General features: G+C 40.5%; 1 protein-coding gene across 1 annotated transcript in view; it reads left to right on the top strand.

Annotated features, from left to right (window-relative positions):
• Window positions 1-22390, top strand: part of xpo4 (exportin 4) — a 71524-nt gene that overhangs the window by 38940 nt on the left and 10194 nt on the right. The window contains exons 8-17 of the mRNA XM_023950593.2: window positions 2886-3043; window positions 8418-8592; window positions 9622-9798; window positions 9912-10054; window positions 12320-12465; window positions 13103-13280; window positions 17546-17705; window positions 17845-18014; window positions 18208-18382; window positions 21277-21483. Of these exons, the coding sequence (XP_023806361.1) occupies window positions 2886-3043; window positions 8418-8592; window positions 9622-9798; window positions 9912-10054; window positions 12320-12465; window positions 13103-13280; window positions 17546-17705; window positions 17845-18014; window positions 18208-18382; window positions 21277-21483 (1689 nt within the window). The remainder of the gene's footprint in view (window positions 1-2885; window positions 3044-8417; window positions 8593-9621; window positions 9799-9911; window positions 10055-12319; window positions 12466-13102; window positions 13281-17545; window positions 17706-17844; window positions 18015-18207; window positions 18383-21276; window positions 21484-22390) is intronic.

Raw genomic sequence — 22390 nt, 5'->3', positions numbered from 1 at the left:
AACCAATAATCACACAAAAACTATTTTTTGTCACCAAACAAAATGCCTTTCCTAATTTAAATTTAAAAAAAATAAACCAATATTTGGATCAGAGCTGCCTAGTCCCACTTTCCCCGTTTAAAATATAAACACTTCATTCATTTATTTGTTTTGTGAACATTAAGCAATTCTTTTAAAAAATGTCTTTTAAATATTACAAAAAATGAATTATAATGTCATCGTTTACTTTTTTAAAGCAACTTCTTTTACTTTTAAAATGATTCAAGTTCCTGTCAAAATAAAATGCCCCCTGTGTCAAAACCAATCCGGAAACAAGTTGGAGTCACTTAGGAGTGACAGAAATATTAGATATTGTTAAATATTGGGGTTTTTCTTTGTGTCTGTGCCGTTCACCTCACAATGATGGTTATATATCTGTAGTCAGACTGGAGGCAGTCGGCATTACTGGCATTGCACGGCTCGCTGGCTCAAACAGCTGCTTTTCCAGAGCTCACGCTCTCCAGTCTGCTGGTCTGCTCTTCCACCCCTCCTTCTCGCTACCTCTCTCTCATCTCCTCCCCCGTTCTCTGTCTGAGCTCCTCCAGAAGATGACTTCACGCTTTGGAAGGGAGCAGCAGCTTTGAGGACTACAGTGTAGTGGCCACACTATGTTTCTGTGAGATCTCTTCCTTGCAGTAATGTGGCGCCTGACCAACGGGGCAGGAGGAGCTCACAGCTGTAGAACAGAAACAGAAATAAGGGGAGGAGGAGGTGGGAAGGAATCTGGAAGCGGAGGAAGATCTCAAAGAAAGAAGGCTGAAGGATTGGGGCCATGCTTGGGTTTCTGTGTGAGGAACCACTTTTTCTGGATTTAGGACGATGACGAGAGAGAAGCAGAGATCTTCTTCTCAGAGGACAGCTTTATAAACTCCAGCTGTCTGCGCCGTAGAGTCTGTACAAACACGTGTTGCTGTGATGACTTGCATGGATATGTTGCTGTTACCTTGCTGCACACGTGCAACAGTTGAAAGCGGCGATGCCTCTTCTCCTGTGACGCCCCAGCACGGAGCGGCGGCGGATCCCAAACTTGAACAGCGGCTCTACTCGAAGCCCAGATGAACCGAGCAGCTTCTTTCTAATCAGGATCTGGTTCCTTCATCTCCAGGATTGATCGAGGCTGTGTGAGAGCTCAGACAGCAGCGAAGTTGTTTTTTACAGCCAAATCTGAAACGCTTGACCACTCTTCAGTTTGAGTTTTCAGTTTTTTTCATACCAGTGAGTATCATTCCCACTTGCTGAGTTTTTTTTAAAATTTGGAGACTTTTTACATTTAGATTCAATTTACACCGCAAAAACTGAAGCTTTAAAAAGTTAAAATACCCTTGTTTCCAGCTAAATTGCCTTATTTTCTGGCTTGCATGAAAAATAAGATCAGGAAAAAGTTTCAATATCAAAATAATCTTAGTTTGAGATAACATTTCTCAGTGACTAGAAATGTTTTCTTCAAGTAGGAATTCTTGGTATTTGTCTTACCCCATTGACAGATTTTTTTTCTTGCCTTTTTAAAGAAAATCTGCCATTTAGATTTTTTGACTAATTTCAAACGGTTTAGTTTTGCATTGCAGGAAGTTCTGCAGAGGAGTTTTATTAATAAGAGTTTGAAATCCTAAAATATTTGGAGCATTTTGTGTCTTCAAGGATTGTAATTATAATAGTCTTTTATTGAAACATGTTTCCTGACATGCTGTCTCGTGCTTGCGTGTCCTTTCCCCACTTTTAGCCAATGAGAATGGTGCAAATAACTGGGCTCACTGGTTCACTCTGTACTCGTTTGCATAAACGCTATCACTACAGCTTGCAACATCAGCAAGAAAGCTCATCAAGTCATAATTTTTAAGTGCTAGTTTATCTAAAACAAAGGTTTTATTGATTAATTCATCAGTTTTTTCCACCACAATCAGGACAAAAGTGTGAACAGATCAATGACCGATTGCTTGATTTTTCGCATTAAGTCGTAAAAAAAACAACTATTTGGTTTGGTACCACAGTGGCGTCGCAGGTCGGTATTTGAATTTAGTAAAAGTGTATATTTTGGTTCAGTAGATGATAAAAATTTTGTTAGTTTTTTATAAAAAATAAAATATTCCAATTTATGGGAGAAAATTTCACCAAACAAATTGAGCCTGAAATGGAAAAGTCTTAAAAAATTGTGTTTATTGCGTTTGTGTATTTCCTGGGATTTAACATCTTTGGTGTTTTAGTGTATTTTTCCATTTATCTGTAATCTTAATGCATTTATATTTTCTGTTGAATACCTTTGATTACCCTGACTTTTCTCTCATTAGATGCTAAAACCTTCAAACGCTCTAAATCAATGACTATCTTTGTTGTCATTATTTAGTCTTTTTGATAATTTCTGGATTATCTTGTCAGTTTAGGAACAGCCATGTCGTTTTTTTCTCTTTTGTAAAATTTGCTAATTGTCTGTTATTACTGAAAGTAATAGGAATTACAAAAGAGTGAAATAACTTGATAAAATGTGTGTAGATTCAATGTGAGAAAACTCCTGCTGACCTTTAAGCCACTTTTTTATCTGCTCATTTGTCTGGACGCAGCACTTCAATCTAATCTGTGAGAATTGCTTTTATTTTCTAAATAAAATTAGTTTCTTCATTATTTTTGCAGTTTACTCCTATAGCTCCATTCTACAAAGATCTTCTGCTTGGGTTTCTATGTGAACCGACTAAATATCTCATGAGTTTGTCTTGTTTTATGGAAAATCTATTCTGATCTTTATGGAGTGGAGACTTTGCTCACATTTAGGGAACTGCAGAAGAGCAAACCTGGAAACATTTCTTTTATTTTAAACATTTTAAAAATGACAAACTGATCTGTCTCCTTTGCAGGTGCACAGGAAGATTCGGGAAGACTCGGACATGGCCCAGGATTCTCTTCAATGCCTGGCCCAGCTGGCCTCCATGCATGGGCCCATCTTCCCGGATGAGAGTGCCCAGATCTCCTACCTGGCCCACATGGTGGAGGGCTTCCTTAGCATGATCAACGGGTAAGCTGAAGAAGAGTTTTGGCTCATCTCCGTGCTGAACAGTTAAAAAAAATGAATTTATTTGTTGTTTCTTTCGCTGATTCACATCAGGCAGACTATAACAGTGAATGGGTTTAAACAGTTATAAAAAAATATATATTTTCTTTAGATGTTCTTTTAACCATTTTCATTTAGACAGAGATAATATGTAAAAGGAATTCTTGCGTCAAAAAAACAATGAGAAAAACATTTTCTTTACTATGATGATGAATAATGTTTTTGAACTTCTACACCAAGGCTTGTGGTGAAGCCTCTCCTGTTTGGTCTGTTGACAGTTTGTGGTTGTGATCAATGTTTCAAATCGTCATGGTGCCAACGTATTGTCGTAGTGCTGTTCAGATCATTGAAGGAGAGGTTCTAAAATGAACATTTTGTTTAAAAGGAGACCATCCATCTATTTTTTTGTAACCCCCAAATCCTTTTCACGGGGTTGCCAGAGCTTGTCCCAGCTACGCCTAAGTCGATTCACCTGTGAAGAATGTTTTTGGACTGTGGGAGGAAACTGAAGAAAACCCACAGATGAAAAAGAAGAACGTGCAAATTCCACAAACAAAGGACCCAGACCAGGGCCTTTTCACTGTTTGGCGAAAGCCACCATGCAGCCAAATGACCTTCAAATTATTTCTTGACATCTCCTAATGTGCTACAATCCATTAAATCCGTTTTTTTAAAAACTGCCCTTTCAAGCAAAGGAGAAGTGTTGCTTTAAATTCTAATGAATATACTATGTATTTAAGGACCCCTTCTCCCCTTCTCTTTTTTTCTGTTATCTTTAACCTCAAATTCAGTAGCGGTATATTTCCCCGTTTTATCTCAAGGATTTCTTAAAGCAAGACTCAACAATGATGAAGGTCAAAGCCTTCAGTGGCGTGACTCATTCTCAACCAGCTCAGCTTTATTTACAGGAAGTAATTGCTTGTTGAGTCTTTGTTTTTAATGCCCTCTTATTCTATCATGGGAAACTGTCTCTAGTCTACTAACAAATGGAGTAACTAGTGACTTATGTGTCCCAGATGCCTCCAAAACTGACTAAGCCGAGCTGAATCAAATTATACCTTTATTCTACTGAGACACTGTTTTCAACTAGAGAGGACTTAAACCAACACTGGTAACTGCTCAAACAGGACTAAATAGTGGGTATGGCTGTGTTTGTTGTACATGAATCAACTGTGGTCCTATAATATAACACTGAACTGTGAGCCTGTAATAAAACTGAAGCACAATTGAAGCTCTGGCCCCATCCTACTGAAACCCATTCCGCTGTCTCCCGTCTGAAGCATTTTCCTTTCTATCCAGGATGTGTTCTTCTGTGAATCATCAGTGCTGAGGCTTCCTCCCCCCTAAAGTCACGTATTGAAGAAATTCATAGAAATTCTCCCAGCATTTCCTCTCAAACATTTCACTTAAAATAAACAACACTGTAAAGTCTCACTCCGATCATCTTTTGCTCCATTGTCAAATCATTCTCGGGGGTCTTTTAATTAGGATTATGCCGTTTATAGCCAAAATCAAAAATCCTGTGTGGTTTTCTAGAACATAGTTTCTGCAGAGCAGCAGGAGTTTATTAGAAGTTCCCCTATGAATTGTGGGCAGGACCCTTGATGCCGAGCAACCCTGCTCCCCCTTCCCCTCCCCATTTCTGAGAGCTCTCTGTCCACATGCCCTCCCGCAAGCTTACAACCCCTCATACACCCACCAACCTAACATTAGTGCAATATCTGAGCTATCCAGCCGAACAGCTGTGAGCCAGATGCCAGCTCGGACGAGGAAAACAAAAACCTTTTTTATTTGTCTGCAGGAAAATGCATCAGAGCAGGGGGCTTGCCCCCTCCCCCCCAGCATAGTTTCTGTGTGACATATACGCTCTTTTTGTTTATGTCTGCTCCTGATTTTTAATTTGAATAAAGACATACTCAGAAATGCAAGTTTAAGCTTAATTTTCTTCATAAGAAAAATGCCACATGCCACCATAAATGAGCGACCTTGGTCGACTTTCAGGCAGATTACTCCGCAGTGTTTTACTCAGTTACTCCCCTAGAGCGGTTCAGTTAATCAACTCACCTGTTCGGCGTCCTATTTAAGGCCAGGTGTGCAGTTGTTCACTCTCTTTCTTTACCGCAAGCGCTGCGTTCGTCGCCCCACCCTCATCCCTGGCTTCCACCTGTGAGCTCCGTTAGGGGTAGTTATGACCCAAAGGTTTTACGGAAATCTTATCTCATGGAATTGTACGGAGCCTTATGCCAAACGAAAAGAATGTGAATGCCAAAACTAAATAATGTGAAAATAAATGTTTTTTTACTGCATGAGTTGTTTGACTGAAACACCATTTTCCTTAATGCGATTCTTCAATTCCAAAGAAATTTTACCAACAGCCTGTAAGGAGGCTGTTTTTTTCAACGGGACTCTCAGTTTTTTTTTTTTTGCTCACAAACAGACAATTGAACTATTCATCAACACTGTAGCTTTTTTAAGGTCCAGGAAAGAAGGCTTTCTCTGCCCGGGAACATCTCCATGATTAATTCTGATTGGCAGCTTCTTGATGACTCTTTAGATTAACTTAAAGCTGTTAAAACGGGAAAGGATCTGTTTTTTTAAATAAACCTGGTCAAATGACTGTGAGAGGTTTTTTTCTGTCTTTATGTGATTCCAGTGGCTCACATTTGCCTTTGCTTTGCAAAACAAACAAAACTTTCCTTTACGGCAATCTCACTTTTGGATTTTTTTGGACCCTTGTTCTTATTTGTTTTTCTTAGCCAGCCTTTCATATGCATTGAACATAGATTGTGCTCTCAGTGTTGGGTTTCAGGATGAGTTTGCTTGTATTTATAGAACACGCTGAAAGAGAAATTGTCGGCTGTGATTTACAGACGGTGAAGCTCAAAATAAAAACAACAAATGCTAAATGTGATCCGGCAGTAAAGCTTTCAGTTACATTAAAACCACTTTGTTAACCGTCAATAGATCCCGACATAAAATGGTAAAATTAAAAATTCCCCCATGAGACCCCTTCTCTTATTTTTCGGATCTTCAAAAATAGTTTTAGGAGCCAATTCTAAATGTGCTTTTAAATGAGTTTTATAAGGAAATGTTTATTTTGGTCCGTTTTGTGTCTCTAATTATTAAGACTTTAAAACTGTAAATGAAAGGATTTATAGATAAAAATCCAATGTAGATCTATCAAATCCTTGAATGGATTATTCTCCAAAGCTCGCATTTCTTCCACTCAAAAAGCTTTTTTTTGGGGTTAATTTTCATGAATAAAATGTGGAATTTTATTAGAGAAAGTTCCACTTGTGTGGGAAAACTGTTTATCATAAACAAAAAATGGTTGTTGAGTGGAAATTAAATGATTGTTTTAAAACAATTGATCAAATCACGGCAAATGAAAAAGTGAATCCCTGTCCTTCTAGTAATCTGTTCATTTTATGCATCAAAACATTTTTAAAGTAGGTTAAAGCTGCACACAGAAGTGCCCCGTCACTAAGTGAACTCCTTTTTAGCCAGCGTACTCCTTTTCTCTGACTGTTCTCTGCCACCTTCTTCAGAAATGTGTTTGTGTCCATTCCTAGAATCAAAATGCTGTCTATTTAAAGAAAATGAACTGTTGCACTGAAGAAATTTAAATAGGAACTTTGAACCCCCTCAGTAAATTCTTTTATATAGGATACAGTCTTTCTTTCGATTCCATTAAAATGTGTCTTCATGATTCTTGGTGCTGGGATCTATTTAAATTGGTATGAGTGTTTTAACATGGAGGACTTGGTCTTTTGTTGAGTCTCTCATCGCCTTCTTGTTGATTATGCATTTCTACAGAAAGATGCATCCAACGATGTTGATGTGTTATCTATCTCTAACAGCTGAGTAATGTGTGTGTGAGTGTTGGTGTGTGTGTGTTGGTGGGTGTGTGTGTGAATGGGACTGTGACTTTGAAGCACCTGAAGTTAATTTGTGGACATAAAAATGATCATTTGTGTGCACAAAATACTAAATTGACCACAGAATGTCATTTTTATACAGAAAATACTAATTTGTGGTAATTAATTATTAATTTGAGGGTATCAAGATATTTTGCGTGTCAAGTCCAGGTTTCTGTAGAACTATCACAGAGTTGAAAAAGGTCAATAGGATGGACACTGGTTAAAGTTTTGATTTTAAAGATGTAAAGTTTCTTCTCCAGTTTTCAGAAAGAAAGAAAAAAATCTCATTTGTTGTTTCAACTATGTAAAATGAGAGCATCAGGGTCTGAGTGGACGTTAAACAAATGTCACAAACAAAATGGTAAGAAATGTGTTTAGATTTGGTTTCATTCTCAAAATGGACTTTTTCAGCTGGCCTCTGCTGTCTGCACAAATCCTGCTGTGAACATTATGTGGTCCATTTATTTGTGTTATATATATTTTTATTCAATTCTGCTAATATATGTCTCATGCTTACAGTTTAAACATTTTCAGATTTCAATTTGTTTTGTCAGGCTTTAGAATTTTCCTCATTAAAAATCCACCAGATGTATTCTTAGTAATTATCTTCTCTTTTTCTCCCTTTTGCTTTTATATTTATACCATATTTTCCGCGACTATAGAAAACCTTTGACATGTTTAGTCTGTATGGAAATGTTTTAGTGTTGGTTTTGAACGTCTCTGTTCTATTTGCATTATCCCGGTTTGGGTTTTTAATACTTTTTTTTGAGTGCGGGTCAACCATTCGTCCAGATCCTGCAATCATTTGTATAAATGAAGTCCACACGCTAGCAGAGAAGGGGTCTCATCCACTCCTCCTTTCTTCCTGCCCTGCTCCCCTGCTCTGTCTGCAATCACCTATTCTTAGAGCGTTTCCAGTTGCCTCATTGGAAAACCATCCAGAGAGGGTCAGGAAAGTGGAAATGCACAGAAAGCTTTGGGGGTGGTGGGGATTTTATTTCATTTTATTTAGGGGATTTCTCAAATCGATTTAACTTTTTATCTTAAAGAAAGAAAAACTTTTGTTTTCTTACATTAGGAGAAAATAGATTCAACTCATCACAAATACTCTGATGCAACAGTATTTTACTAAATGATTCAATTAAATGTGTTTACACTGATTGTAAGAATCAGCTGCATGGAGGTCTGCTGCACTTATGATTGTTTTATTTTACTCTTCATTAGTGTGTAATCTATATATTTTCCTCTCTACTTGTGCATTTTTAAACAATTTTTCTGGCTTAAACGTTAACAAAAAAAGGGATTCTTTGACCCTTTCTGATTAAAAGAAATGAGACTTTCTTGCTTCGAAATTCTGGATGGTGATTTTCTGATACCTTGGTTTTAAATATCCTGTTCTGTGTGTTTTTCATTTTTAGAATTGAGATTGAGGATTCTGAGGCTGTGGGCATCTCCAACATCATTTCTAATCTGATCACCATGTTTCCACGGAGTGTCTTAACTGCACTTCCCAGCGAGCTCTTCACTTCCTTCATCAACTGCCTCACACTGCTCACCTGCTCATTTGGACGCAGCGCCGCCCTGGAGGAGGTGGTGGGTACTGCCTTTCCAAGCCCAGCCTAATGCTAAGTTCACGCTGGTACTTCAACACGTTTTTGGTGTTGTTGTTCACACTGTACTGTCGCTAGCACGTGTCCACTAACTGCAGCTTCAAGAGGTGTATTGTAATTTATTTGTTGAAGCAGGGATGATCTGGTGAATCTTGCTCCAGGCTTTTTCTTTTACAGCTCTATTTCAATATTTAAAAAGACTGTCATAGAATTCCGGCCGGGCACAAACAGCAATTATTAATTTCTCCTCCATAATCAATTTTCAAATGGTTGGTTCTTCTCTAAATTAAAAGGGCATCATCCATATGTCACTACCAAATCTGTGTCCCTGATTGGTCAAAGTTAAACTGGTTTAACTTCGACGCGCGTTCCGTGGCCACGTGTTTTGCACTTATAGCCTGAAAATGGTTGTAGAAACTTGCCTAGCTACACGTTTTGACCGTGGAAGCCTGCGCATATGGGCGTTTAGACTTTTCATTGAAAGTGGTCGGCGGAACGTGTGTTGCAGAGGCCGTAGTCGTAGCTTCACGAAGACCTTTCACTTGAGTTGTGTGTAGATATCAAAATATATACTGATAAATACCAGTGAAGTGTAACTGATATTTTAGGTTTTGTCACCAATGTAAATATTCTGATTCTCCAAAGAACTTTGTCTTTTCAGGAAAGATTTAAAGTTTGAGTTAGTGTTTTTAAACATGTTTTTTTTTTTTATTATTTCTGGTGTGTGCTCTTGTGTTTGTCAAGTTTTTGGGTTTTATATTATTTGAAAAAGAAGCTACCGGCTCTTAGGTGTGTTTTTTATACATTTTTTGTTTCAAGAATAAAATGAAATGTTTTCTGGTTTCATTTCTGGCATTAGAAGATTTTTTAAATTCTGATGAACATATGTATTCAAAGCACCAAGCTTCTTTTTAAATGATAGTAGACAGGCAGGGATTGGATGTGACTCACAGAGTGAAGTGTTTACAGTTAGAAGTCACTGACGCTGTTTTGGTTTGACGGTTTTTTGCAGCTGGATAAGGACGACATGGTTTACATGGAGGCCTACGACAGGCTGCTGGAGTCGTGGCTGAAGCTGGTGCAGGACGAGCAGCATTTCCCTCGAGGCTGCTTCGTCCAGCCAGCCATCCAGGTCTTCAACTCTTACATACAGTGTCACTTGGCAGCTCCTGATGGCACCCGCAATCTGGTGAGGGACCTAAAAAAAAAGCAACAACCACGCACTGACACACAAAATAAAAATATTCTGTTTAAACTTTCCTTTGTCAACTAACAAAACACTGCATGCCTGTAACCTGTCAGTCTGTCAACGGCATATCGTCCCATGAAGAGGAGGAGATTAATGAGCTGCAGGAAGATGACAGAGAGCTGTTTTCAGACCAGCTGTCCAGCATCGGCATGCTGGGACGTGTGGCGGCTGACCACTGTATCCCTCTGCTCACAAGGTAATCAGGAACTCAAGATTTGCACCATTTTAGATTGCAGATTTAGCAACAAGATTTATTCTAGTAATCATATTTTAAAATAAAAATGTTTTATTATAACATCTAGCTGTACTAGTGACTGCGTCACAGAAAGAAAACCCTTGTTTTTCCTGTTATTCATAATCATTAACAGTATTGTGGTATTATTATTATTATTAGAAATGTTCTTTATTTTCTTTTTCTAAAAATAGCCTTTTTTTCTGTGAGACCTTTCATTGTTCATGTAAGTGTCTGCTTTTATTTTAAATCACTAATGAGAAGAACTTTTATTTTGTGGATTTGGAATTTACAAAAATCTATTTTGAAGTAAAATATTTTTGAAAAATCAAATCCCACCTGTGTAAATCTGAATGGAATTAATTTTGTCAGTGATAATCTCATGTAGTAGTTTAAGAATGCAAGTTTTATTCCAAATGAAATAAATTTGGATTAATTTGGTACCAATTGTATAAACAAAGTTTTGCCTTTTCTAATGTGTTAAAGATTAGCTAAAAAAAAAAAAGAACTTTTTTTTTTTTTTTTTTTTTTTTTTTTTTTTTTTTTTTTAACTTGTCCTGTCCAACAGCTGGGCAAACAGACGAGAGCTGAGGGCCTCTTGTGTTGGACATATTTTGCTTTAACAAGAGGGGTTATTAATCTTCTGACAAACCAAAGGTATGTCTGAATAAACCCCTTTTGTAATTGAGGCCAAACTTTATTAATTTCAATCATGTCTGAAAATCTTTGGTGTTGGACCGGACGGAAAAGGAAAGAGGGGAAGAAGAGAGAGGGACGCTAGAGAGAGGGGGGGGTAGGGGGTGATAATAGGAGGGGAAGGGGGATAAGACCATGAAGCAGCATACAGCAACAAGTTTACTGGTTGTTAATCATTATGGTAAGGTTCAAATGCAGTACAAAAAGGGCGGGGCCCGTCCACACACACACTCAAATGTTATAAACACACCTGCTAGCTGCAAAAATGTCCACCTGTCGACATGTACACAGAACAGATAGTGTTCACACACGCATACTTATGCCTTAAAACCAACTAGTGTGAAACATTTCAGTCATTCAGTCATGCAAGCTATTAGTGCAAAGGTGAGCTAACACCAGTGCTCAGGTGAGGTTTTATGTTCTTCTAAAATGGATGGTGGAACGTGAAAAGAAGGAGGGAGAGTGCCCAGCCATCCCCACCCCAAGACCCCCACCGCAGCAGCAGCGGCAGCCGGAATCCCCCCAACGCCACACGGGAACCGGCAGGGAACAACCGCCGCCCGGGCGACCAAGCCCGCCACCCAGGCCAGGGCCAGCAGGGCCGCCGCAAGGCCCCCAGAGCCAGAGGCCAGGGAAGCACGGAGGGAAAGAGAGCGCCGCCCCAGCCCAACCAGGAGAGCAGCCCCCCCGCCGCGCCGGGAGAACCCAACGCAGAGCCCCACCGGAGAAGGACGCCCACAGCCCCAAACGAGCACCCCACCACCACCCAGGAGTTCCGGGCATCCCCCCGCCCCAACCCCAGGTACGAGCCAGGACCCCCCAAGGGAGACCCGCTCCGCACTCCAGGCAGCCATCCGCCCGGCCCACGGTTGGTCCAGGGAGGAGCGAGGCAGGGGGCCCGCCGCCCCCGCCCAGGAGGGGGGAACCCCGGGGAAAAAAAGAGGGCCCACAAGGGGTGTTATAAATATGGCCCGACCAGGCTCGGCCACAGTTGGAAATTTGGCGGGGCCCAGCACTCAGGAGCAAGGACCAGAACCCACCCCCCAGGGATCAGACACCCCCGGCTCAGATGTAATGTGAACTCCCCCACCGCGCGGAGAGAGCACCGCCGGGCCCAGGAAGCCGGCACCCCGGGGACACGGCCGCCGTTGCAAAGGGGCCCGCACCCCCCACCAGGGAAGAGGCAGGGGACAGATGGACCCAGGTCCCACCTTCCTTGCAAAATGTGTGTGCGTGTATGTGTGTTTGAGATGGTGTGTGTGTGCATGTGTGTGTGTTTATGTTGGGATGCGAACTTTTATTTTTTTATTTTACAAAATAACGTAAATTAAATAACAAATTTAAAGTGGAAAGTTGCAAGAAGATGAGTGGACAGGCCGACCTTTGACCTACCAGTACTTTGACATTTTTCTCAAATCAGTCTTGCCTAAACGCACCACTATTGTTCTGCCCGCCCTTTTTTTTTTTACATCTTGCATCATTTTGGTTGATTATCATTCCATGAATGGTGACGGTTGTGTTCTGTAACTGCAGCCTTCTAGAGGACCGGGTCAACCGGCTCCACGGCCAGCTCCAGAGGACTCAGCAGCACCTAATGGCCTCATCTGATCTGGGATCAGTGGACCGCAAAGTCCTGGACGATCTCTATGAGGACATCCACTGGCTCATTCTGGTTTCTGGTTAGCAGCCAAACCTAAACTGTTTTTTATAACATTTTATTTTCTTCTTTTTTTGGTTTGATTTTAAAAACATAAACGGTTCAAGTCTTAATGTTTTTTTTTTCTTTTTTGCCAGTTTCAATATATTTATTGACCAAACTAGTTTAGGATCATGTTGCAAGAAAGGGCTATACAGATTGTAATAATTCACAGACACAGTACTGAAGGCACTCAAAATAAAGTTAACAGGCAGTCCTGAGACTTTCATACAATATAAATGTTTTTTATTGGGCTGACGGGTGGATTTTCCAGAAAAGTCTCCACAGTTTACTGGCTTTGTGTGCGACAGAGGCCGAGCAAGGGAATCCACCCTGTTCTGTGGGTTCAAGCTAATGAAATGATGTCTGCATTATTATTTTTCAGCAATTAGACCAGTTATGCCCCTCCTTCTAATGACAGCACATTTTATTTTTATGAAGTAAAGGTTGAAAAAAATGCTGAAGAGTTACAAAGATAATTTATTTTTAAGATGTCTTAGTGAAATCCATATTTTAGTTACAAATTAAAAAAACAATTAATGCCCTTCAAATTTTGAAGACTTCTCTTTTCATCTTTCCTTTTTGGAGCAGTGATGTCATCACGCGTTCTGTCTCTGCAGGGTATCTGCTTGCAGATGATCCTCAGGGAGAAACCCCGCTGATCCCCTCAGAGGTGATGGAGTTTTCCATCAAGCATTCAACAGAAGTAGACATCAACACCACCCTGCAGATCCTGGGATCGCCGGGCGAAAAGGCCTCCTCCATACCAGGCTTCAACCGCACAGACTCCGTCATCAGGTACCAAGAGATGGTCTCTTTGTCTTTTAATCCTAAAAAGCCTTTTTTGATTTCTTTTGGGAATTCCATCGGTTGAGATGAATAGTTGCCAGTAGATGGACGGCGGCTGTGATGGCTGCAGGCTGGTGTTTCTGGGCAGAGATGAACCCTAGCTTGAGTTCAAGGATGGTTCCCAGCTTAGCTGTGAAGGACTTCACCACACCTCAGCTTTTACCAGAGTGGATACATTAAAGCGACAGCTACCCAGTGAAGGGAACAGAGCCAGCTCCAGCTACTGTACAGTAGTTTTAAGCCTGCTTCAAAAAGGAAGCGTTTTCTTGTTTCCCCCTGGTTCAGTCACAGCTTGTTGTCCTTCATGGGGTGGTTTGAGTTACTTAGTCAATTGTTTTTTTCCACTGGAATGTATTTCATGTATTTACATGACTTGTTGGACATTTGTCATTACTGTCACAGTCTGATTTGTTTTTAGAGTCACTTCAGCTTATATACCAATATTTATTTATTCTACACAGCATGAGATATGAGACTTTATTTAGCAGGGTTCATTGTTTCTGAATTTGGAAGATTGGTGGGATGAGTGGGGGGAGGGGAATGTCTGTCAGCATTGAATGATCCATAAATCTCTTAACCCTTGTGCTATCCCAGGCACTTTAACATTGGGAGTTGGGTCATCTAGACCCACTAGACAGTGCGCTGAACCTTTTTTCTTCAATGATTTGTAATCTTCACTGGTGTCCATGGATTACATGAAATCTTTCCACCTTTATCCACCTTTGTCATGGTAGGGAGAACACGTCAATGTAAGGGTGGGGTCATCTAAGATAGCACAAGGGTTAAGTCATGTATCGCCCTCAAAAGTAATGGCATCACAGCAGAAAGCTGTTTGATCTGAGCTTTTGTGTCTCTTTCCCAAAGTTTGGTTTCTTGTTATTTGAAATCTTAGTGGGCCATAGAAACTATTTTTAATTCTCTTTTATGTATCATTCTTAAACAGACGTGGAGTTAAGGCATTGTTATTTTGTTTTAAATCCATAACTGATTACAGAGCTTCAGGTCTGACCAACGTTAAACTTCTAACACGTTCACTAAAGGGTTTGTCTTCTTCTGAAGTTGTCTTCTTTTCTAAAGTGAGAAGAGTTTCTATGTTCAGATTGTTGTAGATCAGGAGCAGACACAAAAACACCATTTGAAAAAGATCATATGTGTAACAGATTTGCTGGGCAGGCCACAAGCCGCCTGCTCCACTCCATTCTGACACATCCACTGGTAGAAAAACAGATCCATGAACGTCTTTGTTTTTACCTCGTCTGAGCTGGTTTCTGTACGACTGGATAGCTCCAATATTGTTCCCCATTATTGTTGCACCGCTAATGTTAGGTTGGGGATGTGAGGGACTTTAAGCTAGATGGAGGGACTGTAGACGGGGAGGGGAAGGGGGGTGGTCTTGCTCCCCATCAACAGTCCCGCAGAGGTGATTTTCTAATGAACTACTGCTGCTCTACAGAAACTGTCCTAGTACACGTTCTTTTAATTTTGGCATAATCATAATTAAAAGAGCACTGGGAATGCTTTAACAATGGATAAAACTATGATTGCAGTGGGTCTTTAATCCTCTCTGAACTCCTAAGTGCTGTTCAGTTTATTTATGAAGTCAGGTTAGTTTCTCTGCATTTGGACCTGCAGCCAGTCAAACACTAACGGAGGTCGTGTTTGTTGCAGTTAGAGTGCAGCCTGCAGTTCATCCGACTCTACAGAGAGCACACATGCAAACGCACACATGATAAAAAGGCTCCATAAAAGTGTCACTCCTGTTGTCACATGGCCCACTGTTAGGAACAAAGAAAAGCGCCTCTGTTATTTTGTTGACAAATCTTTCGTTAAATGTTAAAAATGTAAATGTTTTACATTTCCTTTGCTTATCTACTGATTTGGTAAAGACATGAATCAATTTAGAAAGGAGGTAAATATGCAGATAAATCATAAAATGTAAATATTTGTCAATTTACTTTTAAATGTAGTCATGTTTATTTAGTTTTATTCCATTTACTTAAAATTGTTTGGTTAATGTATTTTCTCTAGTCTTTTTTTCTGTCCTTTTAATGAGTTTTTCAGTTTACAAATAGGATGAAAGGAGTGTTTTGTTTTTGAAATGATTGTTTTTTGTTTTTTCCTTTAATGATTTCTGCACGCGGTTGAGCTTAAAGTGAGCCGAGCATGGAAGTGTGGCTGTAGTTGTTTTTAGTAGATAGGATTTCTTTTTTTTTTTTTAATCAACAATTACTTGAGCACCCTGAGGTGCTGAAAGCGCCTTGTTGCCTTCAAGCAGCTGCAGAGGATGCTCTTCTGGTAATGAGTGACGACAGTAGACAGTGGCAGCAGGCAGTGATATTGCCTGCTGAAGGTCATTTAGCCCCTCTGCTATCTAGATTGTTCATTATGCAGAGTGTGTGTGTCGGCGATGACAGTGAAGACGAGCGGATGGCATCGGGTTACCCATCGGCGAGCGGCTGACCTCGGCCCCGTAAATGTCGGCGTGGTTTTGTTTTCTGCAGACAATGTAGAACTGTGTGCCACCCTCGCTCAGAAAGGCAGACCTGTAATCCACTTTAAGCCCTCTGTCTCTGTGTCCTTTTAAGCGCTGTGGGGCCTGATGGTGCAGCCGGGTTTGCTGCAGGGACAGAACAGACGTCCACCAGGCTAAAGATGAGATTAGGAAGGGTCGCAGAAGCAAATGATGCATTACTGATTCCAGGAATCTCTGCGAGTCGTCTGCAGACATACCTGGATGTGTCTTGGTTATCAGAGGGGAATGCCGCTGGAAATGCCGATCGCAAGCTCCAAGGTCACACCAGCTGCACTTCCTCTCACTGTGCTGCTTCGATTCCAAGCCGAGAGAGATGCCCAGATATCCTTGGCATTCTTGTCCGCTAATGTCTGCAACGGCACTCGCTTAAATAGAGCGCATGCTTACCTTTGACCTTCCATGGGGCTTTGCAGCAGGTTTCCAGAACATTTGTGAGGATGTCTGGAGTAAAAGTTGCAGGAGCAAAAAAATGCAAAATAAAGCAGAAAAAAACAAACGCGTCACTCCGGAGTATAATGGCACTTTTGGGAGAAGAGAGCAACACTTCTGAATAAATCTGCCAAACCTGTTCACGTGTCAAATTTGCGTACGCTACCTCTTTTATCAGATTGGGTCCTCAATGCTTCTCCAAAAATGTTTTCATAAACTAGATGCTCCTGTCACGTGTAAGAGATAAGTCAAGGTTTTAGCCTCATCGCTACATGGAAGCATTGACTGGATCTCTTATTTACAACGCACAGAAGACACGGATGATGTTTAGAGATCAGGTGCCTTTATTTTGAAAAGCTCTACAAAAGCATTGTAAAGCACTGTCTGGGTTGAAGGGTGCCCGTGCTGCAGAGGTAGAGTGGTTGACCTTTGATTGGAAGATTGCAGGCTCGGTTCCCACCCTGCCCACTCGTGTCAAAGTGTCTTTGAGCAAAACAATGAGCCCCATATTGCTACCGGTGGTTTTAGGTTGGTGCCAGTGTTAGGCCACCAGTGTGTGAATGGGTTATTGGGACTCCAACTATGAAGTGCTTTGGACCTTTGAAGAAGGAATATACAAGTATACACCATTTACCACCATTCAATCTATTTATTTATTTTTTTGCCTAACAGCCATCCTTACTTCTATACTGCAGGAACTCCATCTAGATGACAACACTTTCAGTGGTACTTCCATGTCTCTGTGACCCAGTTTGATGACTTGCTGTCCTGCATTAGTCAGAGGAGGACAAAAATAAAAACAAGAATAATAATGTCTCGATGCACACAGGAATCCTATTGTATATCCGGAGAACGGTGATATCCTCCTTCATGTTTGTTTTGGATGGAGGAGAAAATAATCTTACCAAGAATTCTTTTAAAATTCTAAGAAAAACAAATTCTTGTCACTCAAACATGTTTTGTCCAACTAAGATTATTTTGCTCCTAAAAAGCTTTCTTGATAAAACTATTTATCTTGCAACATAGAAAATAAAACCATTTTTTTGAAACCGGTGTCTTTTACGTTAAGTTTTGATTTTTGTGGTGTACTGAGTGTATTTGAATTTCCTCTATGCTGGGTTTAGTGAACACGAAACCCAAAGGAATGAAAACGTACTAAAACAATAGCTTCTTTTCATGATGAGATGGTGTTTTCCTTCTGTATCTGTGCAGTCTCTAGGGTTCTACTTTCTCATGCACTCTTCTCCCACAGGTTGCTGTCTGCAGTCTTAAGGACGTCCGAGGTGGAGTCCAGAGCAACCAGAGCGAGCCTGACGGAGCTGCTGAGTCCTCAGATGGGAAAGGACATTGTGTGGTTCCTCAGACGGTGGGCAAAGACATACCTGCTTGTGGACGAGAAGCTCTACCAGCAGGTCAGTGGATCCACAGAGCGGCTACGTCATCAAGCCCATTCTTTTGTTTTACTCACATCAAATAAATTCCTGTTTTTTACATTTTTTTTCTCCTAACAGCCTTTCATATGTGCCCTTATGTTTGTTTTTCCTTCTATAGATCAGCATCCCTCTGAGCACAGCTTTCGGAGCAGACACGGAAGGCGCCCAGTGGATTGTGGGATATCTGCTGGAGAAGGTGATCAATAACCTGTCCGTGTGGAGCTCAGAGACGGATCTGGCCAACGACACTGTGGAGCTGCTAGTGACACTGGTGGAGAAAAGAGAGAGGTGAGGAGAGCCACCGGTAAAATATTTCTAATGCCAATAACTTTATTTGAAGGAAGAAACTTTAAACTTACAAGAAAGAGCATTTTTAAGCTTTCTGTATTTTATTTGTACCTGAATGCAGTGATTTCCACAGTCTCACATAGGGCAAAGCACAAATGTTCTTAAAGTTCTTTTTTTCCCCTCATCTGATCAGAGCAAACATTGTGGTTCAGTGTGAGAGCTGGTGGAGTCTGGCCAAGCAGTTCGCCAGCCGCAGCCCCCCCCTGCACATGCTGTCCAGCTGCGTGCAGAGGTCCCTGATGAAAGCTCTGGTCCTGGGGGGCTTCGCTCAAATGGACTCCGACACCAAACAGCAATACTGGGCAGAGGTAACTTTTCCAAATAGCTCAAAATACAAATTTCTTAAAAGTCCCACTCCGATCATCTTTTGATCTATTTTCAAAGTGTTCCCAGTGGTCCTTTAAACAGAATTATGCTGCTTTTAGTCAAACTCAAAAAACCTGTGTCGTTTTCTAGGACATAGTTTCTGCAGAGCAGCAGTAGTTAATTGGAAATTTTCCTCTTGAGTTGTGGGTGGCCACTTTTGGCGCCCGCTTCTCTCCCACTAACTTACAGCCCTTCACACCCCCAACCTGACATTACCGGTGCAACAAAAATGTTAAGCAATATTAGAATAATTTAGTCGTACAGTTTAGATCCAGTTACCAGCTCAGACAAGGAAAACAAAGACGTACGTGGATCAATTTGTCTACAAGTGGATGCATCAGAAAGGAGTGGAGCAGGGAGCTTGTGGCCCGCCAAACTTATTTTCTACATCACAAATAAGCGCTTTCTGTCAGCTCCTGATTTACAGCAATTTGAATAAGGAAAACTGATAAATGCAGTTTTAATCTCAATTTTCTTTATATATGTCCTCCATCAAAAAAAACAGCAAAAAAACACCATTTTCAATGGAGTGGTTCTTTAATTATTGATTAACTATATGTTAGAAATAAAAAGCTGACACTTTATATGTAGACATCTTACTTTAATTAATCACATTTGAAAAGTTCAACTACAAATAACTGAGAGAAGAAAACTGTTTTCACTGGCATCTTCATTCGTTCATGCAGGAAATAGTTTTAATGAAAATACTAATACTGAAAAACTGATGTCATGATATAATTTTTGCAAAAAGTTTCTGAACTCGACTTTTATTTAAACTCAGTATTGAATCTGCTGTGCTGACGGAATATCTGTTTTGTTGGTGATTGGCATGATTGATTTAGCTTTGGTTTTCATCAGAGGCCCTTTTCTAAGTCAACCGTCTGCATTCACCCGGGTTTGGAGCCGGCACATTGAAGTAGAGTACTCTCTCACCAAATTACAGTTCACCTTTCGTGGCCTTGCTGTTTTGTGGATTTTTTTAATGCAGTTTTGCATGCTTTATTTTTTTAAAGTAGACTGTCCTACAACCTGATTGGCTGTTGACCTTGTGGTTGCATTTGGGACAAGAGTTTTATTTATTTTAGGAGAATGTTTTAGGAGTTTTTGTTTTTTCTTGCCTCCAATACCGCTCCACCGCGATGGGATGCCATGGAGCTCCATAATCAAGACACAAGAATGCCATAAAGCTTCATCAGTAACACCCTCCTCTTGATCCTCCTCCCGTGTGAATGAGGCGATCCTCCTCTCCCTCCTCGTCTTTGTTTAACAGGCTGAGTAGTAAATGGAGGCGCAAAGCCTCTTCGATTCCAGAGTAATTGCTGGGAGTGTACAAGTTAGACTGCAGCTGCTGCTTGGTTCAGCTGTTCTTTATGAACTCTGACAGCCTGTGTGAGGAGGAAGAGGAGGGAAGGAAGGAGCTTGCAGTTGATCAAACACTCCCTGCATGTCAGCTCTTCATCACATAGAAGACAACACAACTTTTCATCTTGGATCCAAATTATTTCTCTTGGCTGACACTTTCGGACATAATCAGTTTTTTTTCCAAGTAGTTGTTCTTTTGTGATCTACTTAACCTCCGCTCTGTCCATCCATGTTCAGATCCAGAATCTGGGCGTGACCGACCTCAGAAACATGCCTTTTGTCTCTGACTTTCTGTTGAGTCTGGTTCTGATGGGCCCGTTTCTTCACATTCAGCTTGTAGCTCTAAAGTTACGTTCACACCGTGAAATCTAAGTGCATTCATGGTGGTCACACTGAACGAACAGGGAGGGGCTTCTTTTTCTATTGTTTACTAGCACATGTGTGCGCCTACAGTAGGAAGAGGCTTGGTGCGAAATCCAAATCTTGTGAATCGGGCACAAAACGGAAATGGTTTGGTCCATCCTTGCAATGGCGGATATGGATTACCATCATATCAGGAGAGTGGCCTAGGTTTGACTTTATTTGAAAAACAAAGCCAGACATCACCAGGCTCATTGCTGTCTGGGTTCACCAGATAAACCAGCTACACTCTGAGTTTGGTGAGTTTCACCGCATCACTGCCAAACGCGAGTCCCTGATTCGTCAAAGTTTGACCTGGTTTAACTTGCAACACACATTCAAATGCCACGGCTTTTGTGTCTAGAGTCTGACAATGGTCGCAAGAAGTTGCATAGCAACATAGACTTTCTGTTGGAAATGGTCATTGAATGCGCGTTACACTGTGTGTACGTAGCATATTAGGTTAAGGTCAGAGTTCTGTACCAGAGGGCACTCACATCACTGCTTATGAACATTAAAACACACTAAGAAGACCCTCCTGACTGTCTCAAACCCCAACAGTTTGATGTCGTTGTCCCAGTTTATCCATTGGAGTTCTGTCTGTCAGCATTGTTACGGATCAGGAAAATTCAAAGCCTTTAGGCAGATTTGCAGCATGTGCAGTAGTTATTGGGCAGCATGAGTCATGTTTAACCTTTTACACCAACATTAACATTTTCTGTTCTTATGTTCATTTTTAAAGGCAAAGATCAGTTTGAAAATCTTTAAGTATTTAAGTCAGAGTTCTGCTCCGCCTGTTTTCCTTCAGCCAAAAAGAGTTTAATGAAAAGAGGAAACATTTGGGGATATTTCACATTTTCCTGATCCTACTGTAGACCAGAATAACCATGAAAGATAGTTCAAAAAGTGTATTGTGTAACATTTCTCACTCAGTCATGTGTATTTAGTTGCTTTAAATAAAATAAAGACAATCTTGGCTCCTCTGCTTCAGTTCTTCTTCACTGTGGAAGGAAACAGCTGTAGATTAGGAGTGTTGCTGGACTCTGTAACTGTGGTGTTCCTCCTGTTTCTCAAGGTTCTTCATCCGCTCCAGCAGCGTTTTCTCAACCTCATCAACCAGGAGAATTTTGCTCAGATCAGCCAAGAAGAAGCCGTCAAGCAGGAGATCATTGCCACGTTGGAGGCGCTGTGCGGCATCGCTGAGGCAACACAGATAGATAACGTAGCCTCGCTCTTCTCTTTCCTCATGGACTTCCTGTCCAGCTGTATTGGCCTCATGGAGGTAGGAGTCCAACAGCTTTAGATTTCTTCCAAAGTAACAAACTGATCTGACTACATTTAAATGCAGAAACTCGAGAGAATCCTCCAGGTTTAAATTAACCCACAAATGTGAGGAAAGTCACAGGAATACAGAGACGAAGAATTGCTGTGAAAAGACCATTTGATCTCATTTCAAAGCGTTTAATTATGATTATGCTGGTTTAAAAACCTGTGTCGTGTCTAGGACATAGTTTCTGCAAAACGGCAGGAGTTCATCAGAGGTTCACCTCTGAGTTGTTGGCAGGACTGTTTACGCTCTCTTCCACTAGCTTACAGCTCCTCACACCCCCACCCCCTCACAGCTAATTGAATAAAAACTACTCAGAAATGCAGTTTTAAGCTTTTTTTCTTTATATATGTCCGACATCTTCAGAAAATGCCAAAAGAACATGTTAGAAACACCAAAAACAGTTTTCTTAGGAGGTTTTAAAAGGGGAAGGATCAAAAAATGTAATGAAGCAAACTGATTAATTAAAAAAAGGTTTCCAAGTTAAAACTACATTAGAATGTTTTTATAATTTATATTTTCAGGCTCGATTAAAATTTGATGAAGAATAAATGGAAGTAATTGATGCTTATTCATGAAAACTCTAAAAGGAAAAAGTGTTTCTTGCAGAAATGCTTCTATGGATGCAGACAGACAGATGAAGCACTGAAAACCGTTTCTATTTGCACCAAAGCCAAGATTAAAGAGCTGAAATAATGAATAAAACTTTAACTACATTTACAGAAACCTAGTTAGTTTAAAGAAGATATTTTGATCCTCAAGGAATACTTTATATGTATTTAGAAAATGTATTTAACTGACACAAAAATGTGAAATAAACAGAAAAAGTTAAATTAGCTAAATATATAAAGTCTGCATTTAC

Source organism: Oryzias latipes, chromosome 21 (assembly GCF_053564925.1).
Source record: "Oryzias latipes strain Hd-rR chromosome 21, Olatipes_Hd-rR_3.1".
Lineage (NCBI taxonomy): Eukaryota > Metazoa > Chordata > Actinopteri > Beloniformes > Adrianichthyidae > Oryzias > Oryzias latipes.
This window is presented reverse-complemented; position numbering and strand designations above follow the sequence as displayed.